At 36.2% G+C, this 21,745-nt stretch overlaps 1 protein-coding gene across 2 annotated transcripts in view; it reads right to left on the bottom strand.

Annotated features, from left to right (window-relative positions):
* The window catches only part of LOC108910579 (unconventional myosin-XVIIIa), a 200,482-nt gene that overhangs the window by 89,679 nt on the left and 89,058 nt on the right, over window positions 1-21,745 (bottom strand). The window contains exons 1-10 of one of the 2 annotated variants that reach the window (XM_023456885.1): window positions 15,571-16,474; window positions 12,723-12,908; window positions 12,408-12,587; window positions 11,675-12,341; window positions 11,293-11,566; window positions 10,865-11,187; window positions 10,541-10,808; window positions 10,236-10,404; window positions 9,999-10,178; window positions 6,233-6,442 (exon numbers count right to left, since the gene is read on the bottom strand). In XM_023456885.1, coding sequence (XP_023312653.1) covers window positions 6,233-6,442; window positions 9,999-10,178; window positions 10,236-10,404; window positions 10,541-10,808; window positions 10,865-11,187; window positions 11,293-11,566; window positions 11,675-12,341; window positions 12,408-12,587; window positions 12,723-12,908; window positions 15,571-16,461 — 3,348 coding nt within the window. In that variant the 5' untranslated portion in view covers window positions 16,462-16,474. Of the gene's footprint in view, window positions 1-6,232; window positions 6,443-9,998; window positions 10,179-10,235; window positions 10,405-10,540; window positions 10,809-10,864; window positions 11,188-11,292; window positions 11,567-11,674; window positions 12,342-12,407; window positions 12,588-12,722; window positions 12,909-15,570; window positions 16,475-21,745 lie in introns of those variants that run through there. The other variant, XM_018715231.2, reaches the window with a different exon arrangement.

Below are 21,745 nucleotides of genomic sequence, written 5' to 3'. Positions count from 1 at the left end.
TCGGTTCGAGTGTTTGCTGGAGAGTCCCCTTTTGTGTGGAGACGCTAGCAGAAGTGCCTGGTCCTTGGCGCCAATCTGCCGGGGTCGTCTTCCGGGAACCCTGGTGCGAAAAAAAATGCGAAAAACGGGTATTTTTCTTATTTTTCGTTTTTTATATATCATTTCCGCAAAAATAATTTAATTTTCACAAAACTTGGTGAAAGTATACCTTTCTGTGTCTTAAATAACTAAATTTTTTTTTTTTAGATAAAAAAACCGAGAAATTTCCGAGATATTCATTTTTCCGGTCTGAAACACTTTTTTTTCAAAGAAAAATTCTACTTAGAAAAATCATCGTACAGAGTTCTGCTGGTGATAATTTTTTTCATTTTGACATATATCTTTGGTGAAGTAAAAAATGCATCAATGAATTTTTCAGTAATTGTTGAAAATTTGTTTATATTAAAAAAATTCAAAATCTGATTACACCATTCAATTTTACGGAAAAAATACAAAAAAAGCTATGTCTCCTTGTTTGACACAAAACTTTTGTACAGTATTGCTTTAAACATAAGTCGAATAGTTAATAAATAAAATAAATAATAATTTCTTTCCGTAGGATCGATTAGTGCACTTATTTTTTTTAATTTTGATGAATTCATAGATATACAGTGTGTCCAAGATAAGGATGGGATAGCATTAGGATCTAGGAAACGGTAAGAGATACGGAGTGGCTCAGATTACAAAAAAAAGTTGGCTGACGCTTTAGTAGCACATCACTGGTTAAAACCAAGAGGTTTTCATCAAATAAACAGATTAATTTATTAGAAAAATTCAATAAAACGTAAACACAAGCCCAAACATCTCCTAAACGGCTGCTACTATTAAAAAACACAAAGAAACATTTTTCATTCATTTAACGTAACAGTACCTACCTGAATGTAACATTATTCCTACAAAAAACCACCAGTGGAGTATTTTTTTCTTAGGAAAATGGGGCGGCACCTCCAGTAGCACGCCAATGGTTGAAGTTACAAGGTTAATATTACATTCAATAAAAGGTCTAATTAAGTGAATACGCTGTAGTAAATTTCATTCAAATCCGTCAGCGCATTATGAAGATATAGCAGAAAATATATATTATTTTGTAAACTTTAACACCCTGTATCTCGAATACCGAGTCCCGCAGGAAAAAAATTTATAGAGCAAACTCTACTTATTTTTTGGTAATGAATTTAGTCCTGCAGTTTCTGTCTTTAAAGTCAAATCACGCTGTATATTTATAGGAAGTTTTTTTAATGATTATGACGCAGTAGGTATCTGCTATTACTCCAAGCATTTTAGTTACACCCTGTATAAATTTTGGTTGAAAAAATGTTTGCTCAAGTGTCTACAGCCCCTCAGTGGTGAACCCTTGAAAGTTGTTTCTTAAAACAATAAAATTTGGAACGTATGTGGCTATTTTTTCAGATTTTTTAAATTTTTTTGTTTTTCAATGTTATTTTTACGATCCTATAATGGCACTAATGGTTGTAACTTATTATTGTATGCAATACTGTTATTTTAAGTTCAAATAAAAATGTTTTTTTCACACATCGACAAAAACGGTTTACAATTTAGAACATACATTTTTGTAAAATGTAACGTAATTTTTAAATCCATCTAAATGATACATACGAGACCACTGTTTTTTGTAAAATTATATAAAATTTAAAATTTTTGGACGAAACACTCCAAACAGTGAGAGAGAAACTCTTCATATAAAAATGTTACCTTCAGTTTCGGACGCCACTGAATAAAATTTAGAAACTATATTTTGTCCATTAGATTTCAAATCTAATAGTGGTATTCAGTTTCAAATTTCATTGTTTTATCTTGAACGATTTGGGAAACATCCCCTTTTTCCGCTTTTTTAAATTTTTCCTAGGAGAATGTGCTGGAAAATATTGCGCTAATTTTGATACCTACACCCTGAATTTTCTCGAAATGGAGTAATATGCAAGCAATTTTCTATTATTTTGAATCCAAACCCGCTCGAATTATTCCGGTGAAAGTATATTTTCGGAACCAATTTATATGCCCGCCGTTTTACAAACATTTAATTCCACGTAATAAAAAATTACACACAATTATAAAATTGGCAACGATCAAACGCTTCCGATCGGAGAAAGTGCGATTTAATACACAAACAAATTACCACAAAGGCAAAGGTCAGCGTGGGCAATTAACAATCCTATCGGAATTTAATTTCACTTTCGAATATTTCGCTTCATTATGATTTATTTCCCATAAACAGGAAGGAAACGCTGGCTTTATTTTCGACGCGACTAGAAGCGGTCATCCACAACTCGTTAACGGGCGGGTAATTTGAGTAAAACCGCTCGCGGACCGATAAAAGCCTACTATAAATTATTATACTTAGTCGCCTTGGATCAGCGCAGGCGGACACCCATTTCTTAAACTTTGTTCTATATCTGCGATTTAAGAGTACTGTCGAATTTTTAAAAAGTAATGGAAAACTATTTAAATATTATAGTATAGCTCTCTGGTATAACTAGCTCACAGTGGCGGCTCTTCACTTCCATACCAAGGGGGGCAAAAAAATTAGAGAAAATGTGTTCAACATTATTTTTTATAGTAAATGTTTATTCTTCTGCTTTTGTCCGAAATAAATTTTCAATATATAGCATTACTGTTGGTCTGTCTTTACAATCAATTTAAACTTTTACAATCTTTTAAAAAACATACAAGAAGCAATACGTAAGTAACAAAATTTTACACCACACCTGAACAAATTCCGTTTAATAAAAGAAAAGCCATGAATAGCTATTATTTGGTTGGTCGAACTAAACAGAACTTAAACTTCATAATATGCGCTACTCCCACTCCGTCTTTCACTGCTCCGCAACGGTAACCATGACCACCGCTGTAAACACTTTACAGATGTAGGAATGAGCTACGCGGAGATATGTATTCAGAGTTTTTCAAATGAATTTTGTAAGTCGAGTTAAATTGACTGAACATTACAAATTTAATATTTCCTTTTTAATGTATTTCATAAGAATATTCTATTTAATTATTCAGATAACATATAAAATTAATTTCAAATAATTTTTTTTATGAAAATTTCTAAGAGCCCCCCCCGCACCAGCCGCCACTGCTGGCTCTGCCAACAGTTTGATTAATTTCATGTTACACAAGTCGACTCAGGATAACGTTCTATAAATTCTAAAGTCTTAAACGTTTTTAACTGATGATAATGCGAGAAACAACTACTCTGCGGACTAATACTCCCAATAGAATTGAATTATACCCCCCGCAATATCTCGTAAACAGCTAGGACCATTCGTCAGTAGAACCACTAAACAAACCGATATAACATATTAGCTCTCATCAGTACGAGACAAATATATGTAGCACTTTGTTATGTACACAGAAAAGGTGTTGAATAGGAAAAACGTTCTTATTTTTCATTTTATCGAAATAAAGAAGTTACTCTTGATAAAAAATGTTGGTGGTTCTTAAAGTAAGATTGGGATAGAAAAATTTAACATTTCTTGTACGGGGTGTTCAAAAAAATTGAAAAAACCTTAAATGGTATAAAAGTAAAGTGTATGTGTGAAGACTGTTGAAAGATACTCAAGCTACGTAAACAAAAACATTCCCATGCTTAGATACTTTTAATGTGTTTATATATTTATCAGCTGAAGGTTCAAGAGCCCTTGCCCATAAATTAAAATGCTTATAAACATACGGAGGTATATTGTAGCATTGGGCTTAGAAGAGTTTTTTAGTTTTTAATCTGATTTGATACAGAATAGATGTGCTCTCTGAATAAGTGAATAAACAATATCTTTTAATTATTAAAGTGTTTTAGTTCTACCCATAATCCCAACAGACTTTTAATATATTTCAGCAGGGTTTAGCCAAACTAGCGCTAATCACCGTTAAAGAATTATTCTTAAATGAATTTCGCGATTAATTACAAAAGTTATAGATATATTAATAAAATCTGGCACACACGTTGCGAGAGGCTTGGATTAATTAAGTTAGGCAATATCTTAACCTCAAAAAAATTGTGACCTAAAATAAGTATAATTTATTTAAAAATTAATTGAAGCTATTTAAAGTCTCAAAACATATTTCAATAGGATATGTCGATTACATTCGGAAAAAAAATAATTTTAGCGCATTGTATTTTGAAAATAATCGAGGACAAACTCATGGTTCATAGGAGAAAGTAATGTTTTTATTATCCATAAACTTTATGGTACGATACTTTCAAACGCCCTGAACGCTGCTTTCTTTAATTTATTCTGAAAATACAAATGTTGATTATATTTTTAACAAATTCTGATTCAAGTATGTTTCCATCATTACCTTGGATATCAGCCTCGTCCGATCCAAGGTGCCGCAGATGAGAAATCAATATTTTCGACGTTTCGTCCGAGCTCTTCGCGACGAAAAGCAAAATTCGACGGCAATGAGCGCTTAATGACTCTCCTCGTGCGTTTATACCAATCTCTCTTCTTGTTCAAAGATATCAGATAACACAGACCGTATAATACAGAGACACTCCATCGTTCGTGAACCTCCGGGTCAGCGACCGTTTCACGAAATTTTCAAGGAAACGACGATTTAATTTAACGTCTTTAAATTGTCATTCAAGATGAAATCACGCCATATGTTCGCCATAATTTCGCAAACCGTTTAAAAACATCACTTTTGCGAAAATAACCGCTTTTACGTCCCCCGAAACAAATTTAAAAATCGGAGCTTTACAAACGTTAAAAAACCCGAAAATGTGAAAAATATGTTGTATTGTTTACATAATTTCATTGACAGCTTCTAAAACAGTCGTAATATTATTGCGTACATTTGCAAGTAAAAAATGTGTCGAGCCCGTATTGCTGATGAAAGAGAAAGTAACGTTAGCACACACGAACATTGAGGTTTATCAATATTTATTGGCAGAATTGTCTGCTAATTGTCAGATATTTATGATAATTAGCTTTTTTATAATGTAATGACCGAAATAAACAAATATTCGATAAGTCATTCTCACATCTATTCAAATTCGATTTTAATGATTCGAATAAATAAAAAATGTACCAATAACCTTCACATTTCCGTAGCAACGCAAAATGTCTAATGCAGTTTTGCTTGTACACATCATTTTCGAAAAGAAAACGTTATGTTTGTAGATTTATCGAATCTCGAAAAGAAAACCCGAATGGCCAACTTTCTGACCACATTCCAGCCCTATTGCTTATATATAATCACCGAAGGGGGACCGCCTAGCCGGGTGTCTTGGCCGATAGATTTCGATCGGCCGAGGTAAGCATCACGGACGCAGGCTGGAACTTGGATGGGTGACCTAAAGCAGGCTCGGGATATGGCTGTGGCAGCCTACCAGAGACCTGGTTCGCTCAATACCTTCCGCCTGCGTGTGGTCCCCGATAAAATGGTAATGAGAATAGAGCAATAAATCTCTGTAACTCAAGACCATGCTATCAAACATAAAAAACTGTACGAGACTTTGCCACCAAGCCACCCCTGTAGTAATAGGATGGTTTGAAGAAAAGTACTCGAGTAATGAAGGGGGGTGTACAAGGGGCCTAATAAGGCCTAAGTGCCGCGGTGGAAAAGCAATTTTCCACCACCCCCCCGACATACATACATACATACATAATCACCGAAATAAACATTCAATAAGTCACCATTATATCTCAGTAAGTGAGACTTTAATAATTGAAATAAATAAAACGTTTATTAATAACTTCCACACTGCTCCAAGATGGTCATGTAGCAATGCAAAATGTCTAAGTACGCAGTTTTGCATATTTATGGTTTTCTGAAATGAAAATTGGAATGGCCGTCTCTTTGACCACATTCAAGCCCTATTTGTGTATATGTATTAATAAATATGAACACATTTATTCAATAAATCACTATTATGTGTGCAGCAAATTCGATTTTAATAATTCAAATAAATAAAAAATAATGTAATAAACCTTCGCACTGCTCTAAGATTGTCATGCAACAACACAAAGTCTAATAAAGTAGTTCAGTTTGTCCATCTATTGTGTTTAAAAAAGAAATCCTGAAAGACCGTGTTTCTCACCACATTTAAGCCCTATCGAGCAAATAGCATGAGATAACAATAAAAATAAAAATATAAAAAAACTCTGACAGTTTCAAGTGGCTCGCTTAAAAGTACACTGGTTCGCAGAAGAAATAAAGCGGCACTCACCTGACTAAGTCCGACTCTGTAACTCGACAGTTCCAAGTCCAAAGCGAGCAGCATGTCCTCCACGGCCTTCCTTTCGTCCAGCACGGGAATGGTAACCTTGTGGTCACCCGCCAGCAGGTGGAACCGCCTCCTGAATTCGCCTAGGGGCAGGAAATTGGGGAAACCCTGCTTGTACAGTCTGACCGTCTCCAATATCTGACCGCCCCTTATCTGAAACAAACAAAAAAAATTAATGCAGACCGCTACATAAAACGAATAGTTCCTTGAACAGCCTCACGTATTATATTTGATTTAAAAAAAAATTATAACAATTCCATATAATTTGAAAATGTTCGACGGTACACAACCTGTTATACTATTAGTTCAATTTCTTTAATATGTATGTACCAAGGATATAGACGTTAAGATAGGCAACCAACGCAATAAGCACGAAATATAAGTTGCATATGAAACAGGGTTCAAATAATACTAAAGTTGAATTAGAGTTTGAACGTGAAAATACTATTAGTAGGCATTTTAACCGTTTTCTTTAGCTCTCAACTTTTTATCATGATCACTGAATCAGGATCAGACAAACACGAACTAGATCAATGAATCCTATTTCGAAGAGAACAGGATTTTGTTTACAATTGACTAGAGACGTGCCGCGGACATGTCAGCTGGACATGTCGTGAAAAGTGGACATGTTCTGAGGACACATTTCAAGATTGGAAAGTTGTATGCGCGGAATTATTTGTTGCATTCATAATTCCCGCAAAAAATTTTTGAGGTTGGGTACATGTAAAATTAAAGATATTTAGCCATTTTCTTGTAATTTTGTTGGTAATTATTTAACTGAAACCGACATTTTAAAAATATAACTTCTTTTATATGTCCATATTTAATTATTTTTGGCAAAGTTAACGGTTAGTAAATAGTAATCAGTTGATTCTTAATTTAATATTTAATACACAAATAGTTTATAAATGAAGTATGACGCCAAAATCAACAGTTTGGTTATATTTTAATCATTATAAATGTAACTTCTGCTCAAAAACAATTTTTAAGAATTCCAGTAGGATGGAAAAACAATTTCACATAATTTTGATTTATGTTAGACAAAAATGAGGCATTCTAATGAAAAATGAATCAAAAATATAATAAACAATACATTTAATAAGACATATATTCATTAGAATATATTGTTTCGTGTACCTTCAAGCAGTGACCTGTGAAAACATGACATCACTCATAGGTGCCTTATTAAATTCAAGGTCAAAAGTACTTTTCCCGACATGTCAGAACATTTCATCGACATGTCCGTAACACAGTTTTCCGAAAAGTGCCCATCTCTATATTGACATTTGATACAATTTTAAATATCGTTTAGCTATTTTTCTGTGCACAATTAAAATAAAATAGTAACTGCCTTCTTAGAGAAAAAAGAAACCACCACAATTTTAAGGTTATATTAAATATATGATCGTGATCTAAAGTACGACTCACAGAAAAAGTTTGATTCATAAGGGAAAGGGGAAGGGGATTACCCACATGATCCGGAAACAAGAAAACAACAGGAACATGGTTTTGGGCTCATAACGCATTTAGATCCGAAACAGCATCCAAAAGAAAGCAGTTTTTATTACACTTTATGACGGGGAAGGCTATGTAGAATGATAATATCAAAAAAGTAACTTCAAGTAAGTTGGCAAATTGCAAATAAGTGGTAATTTTTTTTACTGCCCACGAAAATATAGACCTATCAGAAAATTAGTAATTTTATGTTGTAGGCAATTAAATTATCTACAATTTAAGGTATCTAAAGTCATATTTCACCAATTTGTCAATGTAAAATGAAGGTTGACCGCAGAAAAATTGGTTTTCGAAAACCGCACTTTATTATTGCAAAAAGCGACGGATGTTGATGAAATTTATAGTAAAGACGGTCCAAAGACGCGCGCGACCAAGGGCGGCGTCACGCGCGTGCGCGGGCCTGCCGCACCTTCTCCCGCGTGTAGGCCATTCAGTAACGTTAACTTTTACTGCTGCTACATGAACCATTATTGTAAAATATTTTGGAAATAAAAGTTTAACCCATCTCTAAAATCCCGATCCAATACGTGTAATAGTTAATCAACAAGTAACATTATAAAAAAAAAGTTATCTTAGGAACAAAGAGGCGTAGGTTATCTCACTTTTTTAAATTACCGTAAAGATAAGCTATATTTAATGCAAAAAGAGCGAATTCCCGAGCGGCTTTTGCGTGACCCTGGGACAATTTGTTTATAACGCTGTTTTGCACGGCCCACTTTGTTAGTTGTAAAGAGCAACTTAATTTCAACTTTTTGAAATTTTTCTTTTTGAATACGTTTCTTTGGATTAATTAGAACCTACATCTACGATATTGACTTCCCCAATTAACGTTTAGTAATTAAACAATTACTTGAAAAAAAAACAAAAGAAATTACAATTAACAATTTCACGGTCAATTGAACCGACATTTAACAAACATGTTGGTCATTGGATTGACTTCTTTTCCATCAGTTTCATCGATCCATTACCTTTTGCAATAATAATGAGCAATTTTGGAAAACTGATATTTCCGCGTTCGACCTTTTTATTACAGTTAACCAATTAATGAAGAATGACTCTAGGCCTAATTTTCCGATAAGTCGTTTAGATTTTTGTAGGCAGTAAAAAATACGTAAATTTGCCATTTATTTGCAATATGTCAATTTAGCGTCACTTCTTTTGAGATACTTTTTTGATATTATCATTCTACATACCCTTTCCCGTCACAAAGTGCAATAAAATGTCTGCTAATATGATGAAAAATAATAAATGTAACCATTTATTATTTTTCATTTCCTTATTTTAACAGCTTTAGCAACAGATTATCTTTTTTTTTTCAGGTACTGCTCTCTGGTTGCGGGCGGCCTAACTACCCCTGGCAGATTTTTTTTTTTAATATATAATAAGACAACTGACAGTACTACCCTGCTATTCGTACAGTAAGAGGATACAGATAGTGGGAATCAGAAATGGGATAAAAAAAATCAGGAGGTGCAAAAAATTCTCTCGAAATTTTTAATTCATGAATTCCAACATTTTCTAATTCCATTTGCAATAACTTTGTAATTCTGAGTTCAGATTCGGATTCGTAATCACCGACCCCGAAAACCTGTAGAACCAGTGGGAATTTAGATGTTTGTAATTTGATACTTCTCTATTTTTAAGTCTTCACCTGATGATCCTCAATTTCCGAATAACGGCGAATGCGTAAAACTAATCAATTCCAACAGACGATTTCTCGGAGAAGAAAAGAGAAATATTCGAACGATTTAAAATGGTTTAGAAGGGGAAGAGTACTTTCAGATGCTCCAAGGAATTTTGTGGGGAAAATTTTCTCGTGATGAAACATGCGCACTTTTAGGTTAGGATATTTCGAAAAGCGCACGTAATGGACCAATTCTGAAGATTTAAATTCTGATTCAACACGTCGAAATCTTTCGGAAAAGTATCTGATTTCTGGTTTTGCCCGTCTGTGTTATTTTCAATAGCATCCATTTTTATACATCAAAAAAAAAAATTCATAATTTTTTGGATGTTTTTTAATTTTGTAAAAATTTAATTAAAAAAATCTGACCAGTAATGGATAAAAACAGTAATGAATCTTCCTCTTTAAATTGAAGTTGAACCGTTTGTGACGCAACTACGATAGAGACATATCAGAAGGGATAGGGTCAAAAACGATGATTAAAATAACAAAAATATCCTTATTCCTTACCTGTGATCGAAGAAGCGGAACGTTTATCAGGGAATCGTCGGGTTGTCCCGTGGTCTTCACGGCCATCAACGAGGCGTTGGTTTCGCACAGCCCAGCATTGTGTTGCGGTAACAGGCAGTGCACGAATCTCAACTTCGTCCTTCGTAAGGTCTCTACGAGACCGTCGATCGTGAACTTCGTCTAAAAACAAGACAAATTGGTAAACACGTACATCCGTAAAGCTGAAATAAAACATACTTGTAAGCAGACGCTCTTCCTTTTAATGCCCGCGGTGCCAGCCGTACACGTCCGCCGGATACTGGACGCCCTCCTGAGCGACTGGGAACCCTCGATGCCGACCAAGGAGCCTCCAAAGCTTGAAGCTCCCAAGCCTCGTAAGTTCACAAACAACTTGCTAAGCTCCTCCCTGAAACAGAAATTAAAATATCATACATCGGTCTCGCACAACCCACTCCTGATTTTTCAATCCCACTTCTGATTTCTTCATCCCACTTCTCATTTACACTAATTGAATTCTATTATTTTAGGGCTCCTTTACTTACTTGCAACTTTCCTGAAGAATAGTCACAGCAGCTCTAGCAACGGGATTCTCCCGGCTGTGCCTCAACCAACCTTTCGAGGAATACAAAACGGGATTCGTGCCTTGCAGGTGTTGTAGAATGAACTGATTGTTACCCGGCGCTTTCCTCAACAAGAGCTGGTGGTCTCTGTCGCCGTAATGAGTGAATAATCTTTCTAAGAATGAATCGTCCGAAGAACCCGGATAAATCGCTTCCTCGTCCAACAACCACAAGAGTCCTCTTCTGTCGCCTGCGTGTGAAAAATCTAATTAAACTACAACAGAAACGGTAAATTTATAACTTTACCTTCGTGCAGGTCAGTCTGGGAGGTCCTGATGACGGTGTTCTGAGCTGGCTTATCGAGGAGGTTCACCAACGGCATCGGGTTGATAAGATTCTCGTTCTCGTGTTCGTCGTAGGTGAAGTCAATGTTCTCTTGTAAGTACCGATCGCGGGGAGCTACCAAATTCGTGTGATGGAAAAGAAGCTGCAGCCTCTCCTGAAGATAATTGTGGCAAAGGTCCTCGAAGGAAGCCCCCGCCTGCCTGCCGCAAGTCGCGGGGTTCTGGAAGCCCGGGGTGTCGACTAAGAGGATCGAGGTGACGGTATGCGACGGTGCAGAAATCGACCTAAAAAAATAATTTACTTTATCCCACTTATGAATCTTGTTATCCCACTCCTGAATCGTATTATCCCACTTCTGATAATGCTGCATTATGAAAAAAATATATTACCTGTTGATCAAAGATGCTATACAGTTGAAGACTTCAGCATAGAAGCCAATAATAATCCCTTCAACAGCTTCTAATCCAACAACATCCCTCTCCAACCCTTTGTCGATGGGCGAGGGTGTTCTAAATGGAGCCCTCGGTGCGTTGGGGGTGCCCATACCTCCGGAAGCTAGGCCGAAAATGACTCTGGACAGTTCCTCGACGGTTGTCCCTAAAAGGGTGGCAGCTCTCTGGGCGCTCTGAGGGTTGGCGAATTGATAACGGTTGTTATTTCCAGCTATGAGTAAAGAAAAATACAAATTAAGACTTCCTCGAGGTTATATTTCAGGGCCAGTTCCTTACAGAAGCTTTATAAATGATAAGGAAGCATACACATACAACTAACCTTTTACAGCTCCCGCACATCCAAGATGGAAAATGGCTGCCAAAACTGAAAATACTACTTTCTGTTCAATATCGGTGATTCCCAAGATGTTCAAGGAACTGCAAACTTTGACAAACTCCAGCTGGGCCCTTTGTTTGTCCTCGTGTTTCTGCAACATCGTCATGAAGGGGTTGTTCTCGTTCCCGGACATGTTCTCCAGATACAATTCCTTCCTCAAATTCCCTTCTACACCGGACAATAACCGGTGCATGATGTGGAATGTCGTCTCGTTCTCTATCTTCCTCGTTATCCTAGTTTTCTCCAACATGAAGACCTGCAGGCTGGCCGAAGCTATCACACCGCTTTGATCAAAGTCCAGGCTGAAGATCTGAGTGAACCTGGTGGCGTTGGTATTCATAACAGTCTTACAATCCCCGAAGCTTTCCAAAACAGTCCAGAGCGCAGTTAATTTTTCCAGATTAAGGAGTTTGTTGACCGTCCCAGCGGCAGTGACTAGATACTGGACGCAGTGCCGGAAATTGGTGGTCTTTCCGGACCCGCTGCGGCCCAGGAAGACCAGACTCTGATCCCTGCGGGTGGAGAGCATAGCATGATAGGAAGACTGGGCCATGGAGTAGATGTGGGGCGGCATATCTTCGGATTTGCAGCCCTTGAAGAGCGCCACAACCTAAGACAGGAAAATAAAACGATTGGATTCGGGTGTGGCAGATTTGGTGGCTATTCCGAGACCTACCTTTTCCGAATAAATAGCCAAGGGGGCCATGGGGTTTATGACTAAGAGTGTGGTGTTCCCTGCGTAAGTGTGTATGAGGTTAGTAGCGTATCGTTGTCGTAGGGTGTGAAGTATACTGGATTCGTTGAGGTGTCTCAGAGACGCTAGGTCTTCTGATCGATCGAATTGAGGGGGGTTAGCCTGCATTACAAAAAAAAATACACATTAGAATTATTTTCCAGCTAGGCAATGTGATATACTAAACAGAGTGCTTCAAAGATCTATTTAAGGTGTTCGAAATGTAAAAACGATTACTTAATATATGCGATAATTCACCTTCTCTACGTCGTCTTCGTCGACGTTGAGGATATCGCCTGTCGCTTCCAATCGTATTTTCAATTTTCCCGGTTCTTGGGGGCCGTTCTCCTTCCTGGCGGCCGCAAAGCCGCCTCTGTGCATCAACCAAACCTTCTCCGCGTCCAACCATAGCTTCTCCTTCGCTAGAAGCTCGTCCGATTTGGCCTGAAACAAAAATATAGAAATTTAAGGACGGGAGCATATTAAAGTCAAAACTGTTGTATTCTATTAATGTATGTAGTCATATCCAGAGGTCGTTGTAATCGAATGTTCAGTTAAACGTCCTGACATTAATCCAATTGAGATTTCTTCCACTCTGTATATGTGTCGTAAAACGTCACGTATTAATATTACAATGAATCACGTCTATGACCGCGGCTATGCCACTCGTGTCTGACTAACTAACAATGCATCTATAATTAGGATTATTTCCTCGATTGCCCGCCTGGAATTCCATCGGTTTCATCGAGCTGTGCATTTAGAAACATTCCAGAGTGGTTCTATTCCTGGTAAATAGGTATAAAAGTAAGGCAATGCGTTTAGACAACGACGTATCACTAGAAAAATTAAGGGAACTTCACCATAAATCATAAAGTCACTCGCGAGCTTTCCGAAAACATCGGCTGCACGCCACTGATCGGCCAACCCGAAGGGTTCGTTTAACGTTAAAAGTTAACGACTTTCTAATGGCGATTCTGCATTACGCGAAACAGTTATATAGCCGAGGTGATGAAATATTCGCATTAGCGATATTGCTTATTAATTTTTTTTTAGACGAGAGTTGCTATTTTTAGCCATTCAACTTGCCCAATATCGTGATATAAATAAAACGGAGTCTATTAGCGAGCGGATAGTTGAAAAGTGGTTAGGGAATAAAAAAAATTGAGCCGGTGCGGTGTCGTAAAATGGAAAACATTGTAATGGACAAATTGGATTGTGCAGAAGTTTATATGGGACTGTTGTTGACAAACATTGTCACACTCGGTGATTATTCGTATATATAATATTTTCATGTACATCCATATCAAACAATTCTCAATAAAAATGACAAGATAAGAAAATATGTACAGCTTGTCCAAATCTAAATTCATCTTGTCTGCGAGATTCAGATGCACAATAGCAACGGCACATATATTTAAATATACAGGGTGGTCGCCGAAGTATCTGAGTTACTTATACAATATTAATTCCATGACTAATTTTAACCAAAAATGATTCACTTTTCCCAAATTACAAACGGTTCTTGAAATATTGAGGTTAGAAGTTACCATATCGTATGGGTAGTTGCTAAAGAGTAAATTACATTGTTGCGATTAGAGGTTCGGATTAGAAAAAAATTCTTGATTGTCAGTTCGTTAATTGTCATCATTGACAGTTGGTTCTTTTTTAATTTTTGCGTCATTTGTGTTAAAATCACGCCTTGAATTTATTTAGATGAAGGATATGCGGACATGATTTTCGTCTATGGATATGACAATGGTAGTGGTAGTACCACCGTATAGTGGTCGGAATTCCGAAAAAGCTGGACAAAAGTCGAAATTTTAATGTCGTTGGTTTGCGTTAATACTGAATATTCTAGAGAAGCCTCGGTTAGGGAATATCAACGACGAAATCCAAATCGACATTATCCAAACAAACAAACGTTCAATAGAACTTTGACAACTCTTCGATTAACAGGATGCGATTATGCGAAGAAACAATATTGCAAAAGTGTTTGAACTTGTTGAAAATGATGATGGTAATAGTACGAGAAGAATTTCTGTACTTACTGAACAAAGTAGGACTGCTGTGCAAGACATTTGCGAGAAAACGGACTGCACCCCTATCATTACCAACCGGTACAACAACTTCTCCCCATGAATCTTTCCCAAAGAGTTCGTCTTTGTGAATGGTGGGGCAATCATCTGGATAGTCTTTCAAGAATCCTTTTCTGTGACGAAGCTACGTTTACAAGAGATGGAATCAACAATTTCCACAAAGATTATATGTGGGCAATGGAAAATCCTCATGCTATTCGAGAAACCCATTTTCAGAGAAGATTCTCTGTAAACGTTTGGGCTGGAATAATGAATAATGAAGTTATCGAACTACATTTCTTTGACGGAAATTTGAACAGCGAGATGTACCGGGCTTTTTTGGAGAATGATCTACCTCTATTACTTCAGGACATTCCTCTTCAAATCAGAAGAACGATGTTCTTTTTTCATGATGGTATTTCGTCCTTTTATAGAAAATGCGTCCTTAATTTCCTCAATGAAAAGTATCCAAATCGATGGATAGGTCGTGGTGGTTCCATTGCTTGGCCACCGTGATCTCCGGATCTCAACCCGTTGGACTTTTTCATGTGGGGGCATGTGAAGACACCTATTCAATGAGAAAGCCTTATTGTAGGAGTCAACTCATTGAGAAGATTCCTACAGCGTTTGATGAGGTGAAAAACAATATGGAGAACTACAACTTGGGAACGACAGCTTCGACAGAGGATTGAGTTATGCATTGCAAAAGACGATGGTCACATTGAGCGGCTTTAATAATTATACTGTCATTACTAATGACTAACTATTGGGAATTCGAGAAAAGTGAATAGAATAATTTTTGCTTAAAATTAGTCATAGAATTCATATACGAAGTAACTCGGATACCTCGTCGGCCACCTTGTACAATATAACTTTTATTAAATAATTATAACTACCGTACCTAAAGTCAAATTTTTACACGATATCCCTACAATTAAGGTCTCCTGTCATTGCCACACCTATCGTGGACTCTTAACCATCTCGCGGATAAGATGAGCTTGGTCAAGCAATACATTACCCAGACCACTTACCACATCTTTTTGCTGGATCAAGTCCTCGAATTTTTTAAAGCAATAATCTTTATCCACATTGCCAAAAAATCCTGACCCCTTCTTGTTGCTGCTAATAAACAAAATCTCCTCGTAGTCAATTGCTTTGACTTTTGACAGTTTTCTGATAGAATTCTTCCTTCTGAAACTACCTCTTCCAACAATCACTTTAGTATTATCCGCTTGCTTCCCACTTCTCCTTATGGAACCATTCCTGGCTCTCGAAAAACAATTTTCCGCGTTGAAAACGGATTTATCGTTTTCAGCATTGGATCCATTGGAATTCCTCCTTATAGAATTATTCCTTGATCTACAAAAACCATTCTCTTGGGGCAATTTGGGGGAATCATCGTTACTTGCGTGACTCTTCTTCGAGACCTTATCAGAGTCTTCGTTGGTAGTGGACTTCCTCAGTCCTCCCACCCAGGAATTGTCGTCCACATCGAAAATATCCAAATGCCTCATCTTAGCCGTCTTAGCAACAGATGACTTGGTGACGCTGTTGAACAACCTGTTGACGACGCTGGAAGCCTTCTTAGCGACATCGTCGACGACGTCGCAAACCTTCGTCTTATCCCCTAGCGAGTCCAGAGAGTCGGACTCGCTGAAGTTCTCAGAACTGACGCTGGCCGTCTTCTTCGTGCCGTTCTCCGCCTTCTTCGCGGACTTCCTGGACCACCTCTTTGAGGAGCTTCTCTGGAACGGACTGTTCTCCTCGTGATTCTCCTTTTCCGGGGTGGGGTAGCTGCCAGTTCCGTGGGCGGTGCCCTTGCAGAAGGCGTGATGCGCGGTACTCTTCTGTTTGGGAACGGGGGATGAAATATCCCTCCCCCCGCGGAGGGAATTCTCGAAAGGCGAGGCCAAGTGCAACATCGCCGTATTGTCCCTGTAGAGCGATTTTTTTAGAATGATATGGTCGCGGTTAAGCCAAGGTCAGGTGGTATTCACGGAGCAATATGACTTCATTCAACTACCGTTTATTGTAATTACAATATTCATCAGTTCTCGGTAAACGGAAGTCAATTTTTTACATTCACAGCATACTGATGAGAATAACTAATAAAAGTGATGGTTATTTTTATCTATTTTAAATCAACTTTACAAAGTTTTAAAATTGTAACGGAACTTTCTGGAAATTGTACAAGTACACAAAATAGCAAATCGTTTTCTGTGATGTAGATTACTAACTATCACTTAGAAATCAGGCTGAACTCCAATTTAGGAAAGTGTATCGTTGAATTTCACTAAATACAAACACCCCGTATCCCACAAAAGTAGCTCGCCCACTCTAATCGCGAAAGTTGCAAACTAACTATACAGTACCATTGTGTCTATCCCATTGTTTATGAGACCTACCTGTTGCATAAACAACAAAGGTGTGACAGATATATTACAAGGTGTTTATTTTAGAGACAGCACCGGAAAAGGTTTAAGGTTAGTCCGGGAAATGATACAGAAATAAAATACCTACGTCAATATGTATGTATCTATTTAAACAAATATTCAAATTTCTTGTTCTGTTTAAATTCGAACAGAGTAGAATCTGAATCTTCGATCTAGGGTTAAGTTTATCAACACAAAACTAATGTTTGTTATATTTCATGGTTTATAATATTTACTGTTTTTACTTTCAGTACCTGTACCTGCGCCGACACTTTGTAGCAGAAAGGTTAATGGTTGACCCCAATAGAGAGAAAAAGCTATAATTTACTACGTAGCTTTTCCAGAGATAAATACTAGTTACACACGTACTAGCACGATGCAAACGATAAGACGACGTTAATAGAGGCGTGAAACCATAGAACAATGCGTGGTATTAATTATTATACTATTAATAAGCTGCATATAAAATTGACGTGTTACCACGTCAATTTTATCACGGGATTTTCTAAATTATTTAAGGAAAGACATAAAATATTATCAAGATGACCATCATACTTGAAAATTAAGATAAATTGAAAAACATAACCTCAAATATTTCTAGAACAAGTTTCGTGCGACAAACCCGCTAACATTTAGAAGAAGAAGAAGGTGGAGGAGGAAATAGAATTGAAGAACTAATAACGAATTGTCCAAAAATAAAAGTAACATCGCAGTTGAAACAATTGTTTGTTACTTTAATATGCTGTTAAATGAATGTATAGATCTTTTAAAGATGCTAATGGACAAACAAAATATTGAATGACGGAAATATTAAAGAAATAATATAAATGAATGATGCGTTACTGATAATTTGTATGCAAACGAGCGAAGCGTCGGGCTATTTGACATACTGATTAAAGCATTAGTAACCACGGGTATCAAAAGGAAGAGGTAAGGTTTAATAATTATAAATTCGTAACGGTAATTATTCAGTATAAAAAATATTATAAAACAAAAAACCGCGTAGGACAATTTACGTGTGTTTTGATTTAATTGGCAATTTTGAGTGAAACGAGTAATTCCCAGTTTACGCCAAGCGCTCCGCTTTCTGGCAGATCCAGTTGATACTCAAAGAAAAGTCTAAACAATCTCTTGAGATTTATGCAAGGCGGTAATCTCTTTGTTTCTATTTTTCAATGATTTGAGCTCACTCATTACATGTGATAAGTTATTTTTCGTTGACGATTTGAAAATATGTTCGGCTGTCGAATCAAAACATGATTGTGACTGTTTGCAACTTAATTTGGAAAAATTAACTCACTGGTGCGTGTCAAATTACCTCAGTCTAAACATCTCCAAATGCAAGACTGTTATATTCTCGCGTAAATTCAATGTAATTATTTATGACTACCGAATTGACTCTGAAATTTTGACATGAGTAGATGAAGTTAAAGATCTGGGAGTGCTTTTCGACAATAAACTTAGTTTTTTCTCACATATTAAGCTGACTTGTCTCATCATCCATGAGGATGTTGGGTTTTATTTTTAGAATGGGTCAAGAGTTCCGTGACAACAATGTTCTGATTAAACTGTATCAATCATATGTTCGTTCCAAATTAGAATACTGCTCCTTAGTGTGGAACCCCATCTATGTAGGTTACATTAATATGATTGATAGAGCATAGAAATTTTTTTTGAAATTTTTAGCATTGCACCTTGACAATAGATTTTTAAAATAATTGTGACGTACCATGAGATGTGCCACTGTAGGTAATTTATGCATGTATTTGTTCCTTTCTAATCTATATTTCATTATTTAGTCTAGTTATTGTATTAATATTTTATCTTTATCTGTATTATTATTAGTTTCTGTTGTTTTTTACTTTGTCCTGTAATTGGAAGTATTCTGTTGGACAAATAAATAAATATTATTACTATTATTATAATTAAAGTTAATTATCTTCAGGAAAATGCAGTTTAGCTCAAGAAAAACTAATAATGCCCTGAATGTATTTTGTGATGTATTTGGATGTGAATCTGAAGGTGATCTGCTTCTGTTACTTTTGTAGATGAATTTAGGTATTTACAATATTCCCAAAGGGACAATTATATAATTACAAGAAAAAAACGATCTATTTTTTCGCTTGAATCGGCAATAGTCGTAATTGTAACGAAGAACATCTGTTTAATTTATACAGTGTGCTAAATAAATGTTACACACAATCGTTTCTCGTTTCTTTTTGTCAAACATAACCAGATACTGTACACAGAACGCTTTTAATTTGGATGTACCAAAACAGAGGGCGTCGCGATGCAGGTAATTTTCTAGGCTCGCTTTCTAATTGAACATGTTTATTCTAGAGAGGCACATCCTTGGCTAAAGTATCTAATAGCTTTGTAGGAGTGGCCCTAAGCGAAGTTAATCTATTTACTACATACTTAAATTGCCGCATTTAACGTTAATTAAAAACTATTAGTCCTCACACGATTAAGCAACGACGAAGATACCCTTTAATGGCCACGACCGGTGTGTCGGCCTCAAGAAAATCGTTCTGCTGCCACACTGGACCATTACGTCACGCAGAAAAATTAGAATGTGCCACAAAATGTCATTACCGAGGTTGTTTGGTAAGATAAATATTACACCTCCATTTCGTATCGCCCACACCTGGATAACCGATAGAGACTTATGTGTGAATGTTGGTACACTCTTAAAAAATTGCGGGATGCAAATCCTCCGGCGCACATGTTTCGGAAAGTTCCCCTTAACCACCCTCTGGAAAGGTACATCGCGGTGTTTTTGGTGGAAAAATTTTCCCCGATCAGTAAGAACACACAGTGACAATTTGACTTTTGTACCAGGTACGACGTTTGTCCACGTGTGATCGCTTCGTTACCTATTTGTTGTGACTGTAATTAGAACATGTGGCCTGGCCAAGGTCTCGAGCGAATTGTGCAATGGAACGATCGCGTCGTCCACTTAGAAATTTATTATTCTTTCCACAACGAGCAGGTAGGTTGCGGATCTCGAAGGAGATATCGTGGGTACGCGACGGTTTTTTGAAATTTTCAAGCTCTCATACTAATATACCGCCCCTTCCCACTTATTACTCCGGCGGTTGCTAGATGTAGAAAGAAATTTTGTACACAGCGGCACAATATTAACCCTTTACGAGCCTTTACATGTATACTGTTTTCTATAAGTGCCAAAGAGGATAGAGGGTTACAAAGGGCAATGAACCCCTTGCCTATTTTTAAATTAGTTGCTTTCACAGGGTGTTAAAAAATAGTGCAACAAACTTAGTGCGGTTACTGACGACATTGCATTATCTACCCTCCCGTCGCTTTTACAAATGGGTTTTGGGTATTCTATGTATACAGGGTGTTCTAATATTCCACCATCAAAATTCTACAAGTGATTAACCCAATATAAAATAAAATCCATATCCATTCGTTTTCGAGATACAGGGGGATGAAAACTTTCATTATTTTTAAGTTACTCTCATTTGCATGTCTTTTAATATATCTTCTTAAGGATTGACTGAATGTACAGGATGAACGAAAGATTTTAGAAAATACCTACGTTTTTCTTGAGAACTACTGAAGATAATTTATTTTATTATTTTTAAATGTTTTCCCGATTTTAACAGGTGAAATCGATGATTATACACTACAGGAAAAAATTAAAGGAACAAAAAATTTTCATGAATTTTTTTTGTGAATTTCAAAGTGAAAAATGCTCGTACAGAGATTAACAAAAAAGCATTTTGAAGCATTAAGTCTCTAGTTTCAAGATCTTTACACAACATTCTTTTTGGGCTTTAGTTATCGAGCAATCAAAAGAAATATCTCGATTTTTTTTAGGATTGTTCATGAACTCTATCAATATAGAGGCCAGTTATCTTATTTATTCAGCTTCAATTTAATTTTTGAGAGGTTTCCGTGCAATTATTGGTTGCCGAGATATCGATGGTTGAATGAAAAATAATACTTTTGTCTTTAATAATCGACATCTATGCAAGAAATTTTTGTACAGTAAATCCTGTAAATAAATTCTCTATAAATCTGTCACGGTTTTCGAAGAAAAAAAATTTTTTTTTTTCATCCTTTGCATTAATTTGAAAAAAGTGCAAAATATGACTTAATACAGTTTTTTTTGGAAAATGTACCGCTAATTTACAATTTCTTAAATTTAAATTCTATCTAATGCAAAATTGTGGTAAAAATTAGCTCAAAAAACTTTTTTGTCTAAAGTAACTAGAAATAAAAAAGTCATTCTTTATTTTTTGTTTATTTGGCGATTTTCTAGTTACAACAACTGCGAATCAAAAAAGTTGAATTTTGCATTAACAATGGGCGAAAAATAGTAGAAAATCATATGTATATTTGGAGCAATTTTTAAAATAAGTAACTATTTACAAATATTGATGAAAAATTGTGAACAAAAAGTAAAACATATGTCAATTCTACCCTAAAAATTTTGCAACGATCGATCGCGTGGTTTTCGATTGACAGGATTGTTAATTTAAAAAAATTTAAAAAGTTTATCGCGTACCGTGGGTTTAAATGAAGAGTTAGAATTTTTAGAGATACTTGTTGTCGTAATAAACAATGATCAATACTAAAAATACCTATTTTTACACGTTTATAACCATTTCTAGAATTTTTTAAAAATTTTTCAAGAATTATTTATTGCAAAATTTATTTATTTTATTATTTTTTGATAAACTATTCGTATTCCTCTCATTTTGCGGTATCAAATTTTAAAAAAAATCGACCTGATAAGTGCTACCGT

Source organism: Anoplophora glabripennis, unplaced genomic scaffold, assembly GCF_000390285.2.
Source record: "Anoplophora glabripennis isolate ALB-LARVAE unplaced genomic scaffold, Agla_2.0 scaffold7, whole genome shotgun sequence".
In the NCBI taxonomy this organism is placed as follows: Eukaryota; Metazoa; Arthropoda; class Insecta; order Coleoptera; family Cerambycidae; genus Anoplophora; species Anoplophora glabripennis.
The sequence above is the reverse complement of the archived record's forward strand: the minus strand, read 5'-3'. Positions and strand labels throughout refer to the sequence as shown.